At 47.8% G+C, this 10805-nt stretch overlaps 1 protein-coding gene across 1 annotated transcript in view; it reads left to right on the forward strand.

Moving 5' to 3' along the window:
- Positions 1-10805, forward strand: part of LOC111536655 (collagen alpha-6(IV) chain-like) — a 314428-nt gene that overhangs the window by 283650 nt on the left and 19973 nt on the right. Inside the window, exons 19-27 of the mRNA XM_026451994.1 lie at positions 2261-2332; positions 2607-2714; positions 3781-4002; positions 4373-4534; positions 6209-6379; positions 7427-7570; positions 8009-8134; positions 8603-8784; positions 10698-10761. Coding sequence (XP_026307779.1) covers positions 2261-2332; positions 2607-2714; positions 3781-4002; positions 4373-4534; positions 6209-6379; positions 7427-7570; positions 8009-8134; positions 8603-8784; positions 10698-10761 — 1251 coding nt within the window. The remainder of the gene's footprint in view (positions 1-2260; positions 2333-2606; positions 2715-3780; positions 4003-4372; positions 4535-6208; positions 6380-7426; positions 7571-8008; positions 8135-8602; positions 8785-10697; positions 10762-10805) is intronic.

Raw genomic sequence — 10805 nt, forward strand, 5'->3', positions numbered from 1 at the left:
TTCTCCTGCCTCAGCCTCCCGAGTAGCTGGGACTACAGGCGCCCGCCTCGTCGCCCGGCTAGTTTTTTTTGTATTTTTTAGTAGAGACAGGGTTTCACCGTATTAGCCAGGATGGTCTCGATCTCCTGACCTCGTGATCCGCCTGTCTCGGCCTCCCAAAGTGCTGGGATTACAGGCTTGAGCCACCGCGCCCGGCCTAATTTCCTCTGGTTTCTAACCATCTTTCCTTTGACCATTATTTTTCTCATCCTGGAACCTTTCCAGATGCCTGTCCTCAGCTTCATCTTCTAAAGGCTTTGTTTTTATCTGGCTGTCACAGATGAAAAGAAGCAATTAAATCAGTCTGATAAATTAAGGATGAATGGCTTAATATTTGGACCCAGCCCAGGGACATTTTTATTTTACTAAGTTTGTTTCCTAAGACATAAAACAATGGAACTGTAATGTTAGAGTTTGACGCATTAGAGCCAATGGGCTATTGAGATTGTTGAGGGCAGGAGAGTCTTTTGCAGGATCCCTCTCATGATACACCCTCTGGAGGAAATTCTTCAGCCTAACTCAAAGAGCCCAGGCCTGAGCTAAGCACAAAGTTGAAAACCCCCTCCCAGTGAAGCATCTTACCACAAAGTGCTGGCCTGTGGAGCATATTTCCATAGTAGGGAAATAGCTATCAGAAGTAGCTCTGTCATCTTGATGTCTGGTAGGATGGAGGTGGGTTTGACCACCTACGGAGGAGGATCCAGGCCTATAGCCTTCTGTTCACCTCTGGAAATATGACTATAGAAACCTGAAGTCTGGAAGGCAGAAAGTGCTGCGCAGACTACAAGCAGTGTCACTAACCTGGCGATGGCCTTGCAGGAGCCATCTGAGTATGTCTACTGAGTACTCATTCTTACGTAAGATAATAGTTCAAGATAATAAGAACTATTATTAATTGAGCATGTACCAGAGTGCTAGACACTGTGCTAAGTGCTAGTAGCACAGTTTCATGTAATCCTCACAAACACCATATGAGAAAAGTAGAAGTAGTTCCCATTTTGCCATGAGGCTCAGAGAGGTTTAAGTATCTTGTTCATGCAGCTGGTTAGCAGCAGAACTAGGATACCAGCTAAGGTGTGTGGCTTCAGAGTCCAACTTGTTAACCAATACATTATACTGTTCAATTCCCAATCTTGATTTAGGAAAATAGAAGTGGGATCAGGGGAGGAATGCCAGTGAGTTCAGTAAGCAGTTTGAATCATAGGCTGTGTACATATTTTTCAGAAATGTAATTTGTGATTTAAATACAGGCAAAAGCTATAGATGTGTATTAAAACTGTTGGCTCTGTAGTTTAAAGCAGACCTTGGGGGATTGTTTTAATGAATAGGCAAGACTTATGTAATTAGCATATCAATTGTTTGTAAATGGCACTTGAGGGAGCCCGCAGACAATTTGTTCACCAGTATTTTATTAAACCTCCCCTCTGTGATCTTATAGACTCTTTTTATTTGCATTATGAATGGGCAAGGGAGAATTTGCTAGGGGAAGGGCTATGCATGCCAATTTTGACATCTTGAATATTGAAATTGCTACCTTTTCTCTTTGAGTAGCAGGGTTGACAGTTTCAAATAAGGAGCTGAGGAAAGGGTCACTACTTGCCTGTCATGGACAAGAAAGCGGTCTTAAGTGTTTGCATAGTACAGACATACTGGTACATTTGACCAAAGACAATCAATAGATTTCAGTAGATCCCAAATGAAGTGCATCAAAAGAACCCAGTGGTTTGGGGAAAACCTCATTCCAAGGAAAGGGTAAACATGAGAACTTGAGGGATCTTGGTTTCAAACCCTCCAATCTAGTCATATAAGCATAATGCACCCTTAGGACTAATTCCCAACACCCATCCTAGGGAGAGGCTCTATCTGTGGGCAGGGTGAGTAGGCAATTGCTGTTTGCTGCTGTTCCTGCACAGGCAATCTCTAAGAAACCTTGTTAGGCAATGTCTGCTGCATAGGTGACTGTTTGCCCACTGGGCCTCAGCGGTTTGATAAGTGATATCCTAGCATTTGGACACTAGGCGCATTCTCATCTGTAAGCAATTGTACTGGGTGTAACTCCCCAGAGCTAATGATGCCAAGGTTTTCCTATGTGGGCTCCCAGCTGCTGAGTGGGAAGAACTTGGCTGTCCCATTAAATGGAATAGAAGTAAAGGAGCGTACTAGGGAGAAATCTTCCCTGACTCAGTGGGTTCACTGAATGCATACATGTTACCATTTACAGGAATCACCCTGCCCTGTATTATTCCTGGGTCATATGGTCCATCAGGATTTCCAGGCACTCCCGGATTCCCAGGTATGGAATGAGGCCAGAGAAAGCCACTAAACACTCTTGTAAGGGCCGTGAGGCAAAGGAAGCAGAGGGTAGCCCAGTAGTATTTGGGGATCCACATTCCTCCTGAGGGCAGCCTTGAGGATTGAGGAAACAGGATGGCTGCTGGAGAGGGCAGTGTGGGGAGGTGAGACGAGGGGAGGCTCTCCAAGATACTGGGATTCGTGACTGAATATCACAAATCATACCCAGCACACTGACTTTCCTTTCCCCTCACTGCTTACATTTGGGTTTTCAGGCCCTAAAGGGTCCCGAGGCCTCCCTGGGACCCCAGGCCAGCCTGGATCAAGTGGAAATAAAGGAAAGCCAGGGAGTCCAGGATTGGTTCATCTTTCTGAATTACCAGGTAAGAAAAGGAGTGTCTCCTCACCTGCTTCTTTGTGTGTGTGTGTGTGTGTGTGTGTGTGTGTATTTGGTTTGTGGTAGCCCTCTGCCAATTACAGGAAGTCAAGTTTGCTCTCTGGTGTAGGTAGGATGGTTTAATTTTATACCCAGGCAAGACACAGCGCACAGCCATAGAATGACAGCATATTAGAGCAATAAGGACCATTCAAAATCAGCTGAGGCAACCGCTTAACTTTCAGATGAGTAAACTGAGGCTCAGATGGGAAATGACTTGTCTGAGATCACTAAACCACTAATGACAGAGGTGTAACTCTGCCAGGTTGTCTGCCAGTTCTATGAGTTTCCTGGATCAACTCCTTAAGGGTCAGTGAAAGAGATTGAGATCAGTCAGAGGGAAGCTGTCCATTTCTATCCCTTTTCTCACACTCTCTTGTTCCAACTTGAGCTTCATGATTCTTCACTGTACCAGTGGTCCTCAGACTGTACTCCATGGGCCAGCATTAGCATCACCTGGGAACTTGATGGAAATGCAAATTATCCGCCTCTCCACAGGATCTGCTGATCATAACCTCTGGGGATGGGCCTGGTAATCTGTGTGTTATCCCAGATGACTGTGATGCTCGCTCAGGTTTGAGAACCGCAACTGCTCTAGGGCTCGGGGCTCATCTTGGACCATGTGCTCCAGGGTCCCCTCCACTACCCTCTCCCCACCCAAGAAGAGGGAGGCATGACAGCAGAAGCTAGAGAACTCCAGAAGAGGTTGAGCTTTTCTCAGGATGCTATGGGGTGGTGTGTGTTCTTCGACAACTATAGGACCCTCAGGAACAGGTTGTGGACCTTCACCAACAGCCCCACCTCCCAGAACTAGAACCTCCTCCAGGTCGCAGGGCCCAGTCCCTGCCTCTGCACAAGGCCTCGCAGGAACAGAGACTCCTGACCTTCAAGAGAAGTGACATATATTATTAATATGTTAACTTTCATATTAGAAAAATCTGTCTCAGAGATCTGTACCCAGACAAATTGCTTCTCAACAGCCATGGTCTTTTATGTTCATCTTTTACATTTAGGATTTCCTGGGCCTCGTGGGGAGAAGGGCTTGCCTGGGTTTCCTGGGCTCCCTGGAAAAGATGGCTTGCCTGGGACGATTGGGAGTCCAGGTTTACCTGGTTCCAAGGGAGCCACTGGTGATATCTTTGGTGCTGAAAATGGTGCTCCGGGGGAACAAGGCCTACAAGGATTAACAGGGGACAAAGGACTTCTTGGAGACTCTGGCCTTCCAGGACTCAAGGGTGACTCTTTTTGCCCCAATTATTGAACAATCTACAGAAAGCCTTATATTAATTTGTATACTTCCATGAATACTTGCATGAATCCGGGGTGATGGTTTGATTAAGGGGTTAAAATGAAATATTTTATTCTGTCCCTTCCTTTTGTGAAATTTTCCTTAAATGGCCTGAGCCAACTTTACTGTCTTAGTAATTCCAAAAGTGACCATAACTAATATCAAATTTCTTGCAAAGACTGGCTTACGGCTGGGAATAGCAACAAGGCTGGAGCTGAGAAGACAGTGGCACCTGGGATGTATCCTGGAAGTTGGTTTTCTGACCCACTCACTGCTATCTCTCCAAGTTGTGATCACTTGCCCTTCTCTTTTATCAGGTGTGCACGGGAAGCCTGGCTTGCTAGGCCCCAAAGGTGAGCGGGGCAGCCCTGGAACACTAGGACAGGTGGGACAGCCAGGCACCCCAGGATCTAGTGGTCCGTATGGCATCAAGGGCAAATCTGGGCTCCCAGGAGCGCCAGGCTTCCCAGGCACCTCAGGTAGGTCCTTCAGAGGAGGAGTCCCACCTTGACAGACTTCAGCTAGGCCCTGGGCCCAGATGCGCTGGAGGGGGGCAATAGCAGTAGTGGGACATGGTCAGAATTTAGAATGAGACTTGACTTTCCTAAGCTCTCAAGTTTCAAATCTCAAGTCACCCTTCTAGTACCAAGCAGAACAGATTGCTGCAGGTTAGCTTCCAAACTATTGCCACAAATCTTTCCCCTCCCCCGGCCTCCTCCATGGCCTCATGCCCAGTTTTCAGGTTTCAACTCTCCCAACCTCCCCAGTTAGAGAAGCCACCCTCATCGTTGAGGGAGTCTAGTCCATCTCCACTGCCTTCACTGGGGCTGTGAGCAGCCTGCTTTTGGTTGGGGAGAAACTCGAGCAGTGTGACCACACCAGCAGCCTGCCTCTCAGGCGAGTGTGCCTCCAAGGACCCACGGCCAAACGTCTTTTACTCAGCAGTGGGGCCTGATACTTCCTGCTTCCAGACTTGTGTTTACAGCTTTGCCTTTTTCTTGCACTACCCTCCACAACCTGCTTCGGTGACTGCACCATTCCCAGCCGCCCCTCGCTCCTGGCCTAGTGACTGAAGTTGAGTTATTTGCAGAGCCGCTAATGTCCTTTTTATTCCCTTTGTCTCTCTGTGTTTCTGAGATCTTCACATAGGCTGCCTCAGTGAGAAAACACAGCACACAAGCTCACAGACTAACAGCCCCACTGGCTCTGCCACTCAGGAATGTATCTGATTATACACTATAACAGGGCCTTGCTTACAAGGCCAGGGATCCCCGAGCTCCTGCTGTGGGGTTGGCTTCCATTGAATTTTTCCCTTGTTGTGGAGTCCCCTTCACAGCCTCCCATTTGAATCCTGGGGCTTGCAGCTACTTGATGCTTTTCAATCCATAGAAAGCCAAGTCAGCCATTCATTTGGGTCCTTGGGGACCCAAATACCTCTGTCGTCATTGATTTAATCCTTTCGTTTTTTAATTTCCTTGCTTTGTACCTGAACATTCCACTTTGGCAGCAGCTCAGGAGGTTAATCCCATTGACCAACTTTAAAGCGTAGTGAAAGACGTCTCAGAATACCTAGGAGACCAAATGGGCCTTGTGGGTTTCTACAGTACTTGGCACTAGGGGGTCTTTCAACCTTAATGCCAAGGAACTGGCTGACTTAACTGATTGCTTGAGGGATTAAAAGGGCAGCCCTGTATCCAAGGCTCCCTGGGAGGCTGAAACAACAGCTCAGCTTTAACCTCTACTTCACCGATTGGCTCAGGAAACAGCCATTGTAGTGTGATTCAGACTGGAAGTACCAGGAAACTGGAGCCTACTTGCCACCTTGCCTTCCTAGAGCTCCATTCAGGGGCTAAAGTGTAAACCACATTCACAAAGGGACAAAAAGTTATAATCAGAAGGGGTTTGCTCTCCCTGCCAGCTACTGTGCCATGCTGGAAGTAATAGCCATTGCTGTGGCACTCTGGGTAGTAGATGCTAACACTTCAGCCAACTGAGAACTCTGCCTGTTAGCAGTTTGCATGTGCTATTGTTAAAGGGCCATTTACAAAACCTAACAAACCAAACCAATCAGAAGCTATGATATAGGCAGTGGCCCAGATCTGGCCAGAGCCTCACTTGACAGCTGTCCTGTGTTCTCTCCTGTGTTGATTCAGGGCATCCTGGAAAGAAAGGAACAAGAGGCGAGAAAGGCCCTCCTGGATCAATTGTAAAGAAAGGGCTGCCAGGGCTAAAAGGCCTTCCTGGAAATCCAGGCCTAATAGGGCTGAAAGGAAGCCCAGGCTCTCCAGGGGTCGCTGGGTTGCCAGCCCTCTCCGGACCCAAGGGTAAGTGAAGTGATCAGTGAAGCTAAAAAGGAGCATTTCAGCTGCCCAGCTTGCTCCTTCCTCTCTGCCTAGGAATGGGAAATGGGGAGGGAGTTGGACAGGGCTTTTTGTGTCAAGATAGTTGGACAAGGCTAGTGCTAAAGGGGGACCTCTGGTCAAGGTGAGTCACCCTCACTGCCTGCTGGGTGGAACACTAGACTGAGTGTTATGGTCAGCAAAGCCCTGGGCAGTACCAGCCACACTGGGTTTACTCATTTGCATAGACCTACCATGGAGGCTGATAGCATGGAGGCTATCAAGGTTGATACCTTGATAGCCATTGGTAGTTGTAAAGGTGGTATCTCCATTTAAAACCAGAGAAAGTGAGTGGTTTAAGGTCACACAACTGGTTAGCAGCAGAACCAGGCTAAAGCTCATCTCCTTGCCTCCTGGCCCTAGGCTTTTTTTTTTTTTTTTTTCTGTGTCACACATGAGCTATAACTTGGTGAATCATAAGAGAGGGGCCCACTTTTTTTTTTTTTTTTTTTTTTTGACAGAGTTTTGCTCTTTCGAGTGAAGTGGAATGATCTTGGCTCACTGCAACCTCTGCCCCCCCAGGTTCAAGCGATTCTCCTGCCTCAGCCTCCCAAGTAGCTGGGATTATAGGCGCCTGCTACCATGCCCAGCTAAATTTTGTGTTTTTAGTAGAGATGGGGTTTTGCCACGTTGGCCAGGCTGGTCTCGAACTCCTGACCACAGGTGATCCACCCGCCTTGGCCTCCCAAAGTGCTAGGATTACAGTGTGAGCCACCGTGCCCAGCTAAGAGGGGCCCACTTCTTTCCTTTGTATTGTGTAGTGCCATGTCCTTATTCAGGAAGGTAGTATAATATGTAATAAATAAGAGTTTGGTAATGACTAAGACTTTGGAATTAGAGAAACCTGGGTTTGAATTCCTTCTTTGCAACTTCCTTGCTGTGTGACTTTGGGCAAGTTACTCAACCTCTCTGAGCCTCCATTTCCTTGTATGCAAAATGGAAGTAATAATAAAAGTTCTTGGTTTTCAACAGGAGAGAAGGGGTCTGTTGGATTCGTAGGTTTTCCAGGAATACCAGGTCTGCCTGGTATCCCTGGAGCAAGAGGATTAAAGGGAATTCCAGGATCAACCGGAAAAATGGGACCATCTGGACACGCTGGCGCTCCTGGTGAAAAGGGTGAGCTGGGGAATTGAATTCTGGAACTGCTGCCCATGCTTTTCAATATATATATTTTGTTTGTTGACTTGGTCATTCCTGAGGTTTGTACCAAACCTATGTAAGATAATAAAATTTTGGGCTTCTGAATTAAGTCATTTTAAACCAAAAGACTTAATCACCTCTGAGTTCACACTGCATGTTAGAGGCCATGTGTGCCCATTCCCAGAAGACCAGTGGAGGAGGGTTTTGAGGAGAGTCTAAAGTTGCTGATGGACTTGGGATTTGTAGAAGAGGACATACACAGAAATGTGAAGTTGGGGGAATAGGGGTGGGGAATAAGATGGAAAGGCCCCAAAAGAGGGCTGTGGTGGTATGGGAAGAAATGATGTGAAAGGTCAGCCTTTGCCTGACCCTGCATCTAAGCTCTCTTTCTCATGCTGATCTCCATCCCTGCAGGAGACAGAGGCAATCTGGGGCCAGTCGGAATACCTAGTCCAAGACGTCCAATGTCAAAGCTTTGGCTCAAAGGAGACAAAGGCTCTCAAGGCTCAGCCGGATCCGATGGATTTCCAGGGCCAAGAGGTGCTGGGGCAGGGGATGGATAGGAGAAATGCTCAAGAAAGGCTTCATAACCAAACTGGGCTTCCTTCCTGAGCAAAGGCCCTGAAGTTAAGCCCCCCATCCCCAACCTCAGAGCAGCAGTGTGGCTGGCAGCAAGGAGTCCAAGAAGGCTGCCTTCCCTGGGCCTGAAGGCTGCCTGGACTTTGAGACTGCTATTTGTCATTGCCACTGTAGAACTGAGGTTTTCAACCACAGGCAGTGGTACCCCTGGAGGAGCCTGAGCACTGTGCTGCTTTCCCAGTGTTGTAGCAGAAGCGACCCTGTCGATGCCCCACAAGAGTGAAAGCATCTCTTCCCATTTCACCTTCACCTTTGAGCTGACTGCTCCCTGAGCCTACACTTGGCCTGTGGCCTGGGGCACCTGAATCTTGGTGAGCTGGGTTTTTCTTGCCCAGTATCTTTTTCCAAGTCTTTTTATTTCTTTTACAGGTGACAAAGGAGAGGCTGGTCAACCTGGGCCACCAGGCCTGCCTGGAGCTTCTGGCCTCCCAGGCACTATCAAAGGAGTTAGTGGAAAGCCAGGTGCCCCTGGCTTCGTGGGAATCCGGGGCTTACCTGGCCTGAAGGGGTCCTCTGGGATAACAGGTTTCCCAGGAATGCCAGGAAAAAGTGTAAGTGTGACCAGATCTTTGTCTTTATACTAGGAAAGGCCCCCCATCTCAGGGGGATATACCCCCACTGCACACCTCTCTGATCCCAGCTTCCTTCTCAGCCCCTTCTCCCAGGACATCCTCAGAAAGAGCTCTCTCCTTGAGTTTGACAGGTCTTCCCACCCTTTCCTGAACATGTCCTCCTCTGTTCTTTTGTCACATCTCCCTGACATGGCAGAGCCTTCTCCTGCCTTTACAATTATCCAATATCTGCCTGCCCTTCAGTCCCCAGCCCAGGCACCTTCTCCTCCAAGAGTCCCCGAGCTCCCACCGTGCTACCACTCTATACTTATCACTGCTGACATCAATTCTAATTGCTTCTCTGTGTGTCTGACTTCCTCAATGAGATTGTTAGGGCTTGAGAACAAGAACTACCTTACATGCTTTTTTCTCTGCACCCCACTGCCAGCATTTCATGTTGAGCCTGACACATTGTAAGAATTCGTAAAAACTTCTTGATGTTTTGCTAGAAAGGTCTTTGAAGCTCCACAAGGTGCAACAACTAGTAAAGAATCAAGTCCAGCTTATCTGGGCTCTTACAAGGCAAGGTGGAAGAGGTGGCTTAGCAATGAGACCAACCTGCATTTGAACCTCAGCTCCATTGCTCATTAGCTCTGTGATCTTGTGCACACTGTTTACCTTACCTAAACCTCACTTTCCTCATCAGTAAAAATTGGGAATAATATTTAAATAGCCTTCAGACAGTAGGGAGGGTTAAGTGACATGACACATGTAAAGCTCTTAACATTGTGTCTGGCACACAGCCGGCTCTGCATAAATAGCAGCTTTATGAAAGGGTCTCAGTGAATTGAATCACAGAACACCTGTGCTCCTTGCAGGCAAAGTCCCTGAACTTCAAAAGTGTCAGTCCATCTGGTGGAGAGAACATGGTGCGCGCGCACACACACACACACACACACACACACACACACACACACACCTGAAGCAATTGAAAAGAAATAGTTCTAGACTGGGTAGTCCTGACTATTTACATTCTAGGGGGATGAAAACAAAGTGGGAATGCATTCTGGGAGAAGTCCCAGCGTGAACAGAGGCTCAGAATTAGAAGATACGGCAATGTGCCTGATGAAGCCGGGCAAGGAAGCAGCCACAATGGAGGGGTGTCCTGGGTAGTGGTCCAGTGCACACAGTGACCCAGCCCAGTACTCAGCCTCTTACCCAAAGCACTAAGTGACATAAATCTTTACTGGATACTGGGTACATCTCAAAATGAACCAAAACCATAGCAGATATCAAGAAAAGAACTTTGCTGATGGCAGCTGACACGGCCACTTCCCAGACTCAGATAGTGTGTTGGACATTAGCCAGTGAAGGCAGCTTGTCCTCTGAAAATGGTAACATTTGCCCAAATTCAGACTCCAGCACCTGCACACATACCACCTGCTACCTGGTGGCAGAAAGACCTTGTGTTCCTTGTGGAACCTGTGGCAGAGGGCTAACCCTGCATGGTGAAGCAGAACTTCTTCCTATGCATAATGGCTCCAGAGCTTTGGCAAGGACAGTGGTAGCCAACTGTGTGTTGAGTCCATAGAGTGCCTAGCCTAACTGTCATGTTCTGCATTTTCTAAGAGACTTGCTAGAATGGCCACACTTTGTCTTCCTAAGGTTCCCATTTTGGTAAGCGGTGGGATCAAATCCTTCCCCTGCAAACCCTAAGTATGTGCTCTGCCCTTTGTTCATCACCTTCCTGTTTGCAGGATGTAACATCTCCACTTCCAGCCCACAGTCCACCTTTGCCACAGAATACATGATAGACATCTCTCAGGCAGTGGCTCAGTGAGGGGTTGAGGGAGTAAGAGGGTGGGCAGCCCTGAGCTCTGGGCAGAAATGATGATTCCCATGTTGCTTTGAAGGGTTCACAAGGTATCAGAGGGTCGCCTGGACTCCCAGGAACATCTGGTCTCCCAGGCCTGAAAGGTAAGGAGCATTTTTTTTTTTTTTCTTTTAATGTGTTCTTCTAG

Source organism: Piliocolobus tephrosceles, chromosome 12 (genome assembly GCF_002776525.5).
Source record: "Piliocolobus tephrosceles isolate RC106 chromosome 12, ASM277652v3, whole genome shotgun sequence".
NCBI lineage: Eukaryota > Metazoa > Chordata > Mammalia > Primates > Cercopithecidae > Piliocolobus > Piliocolobus tephrosceles.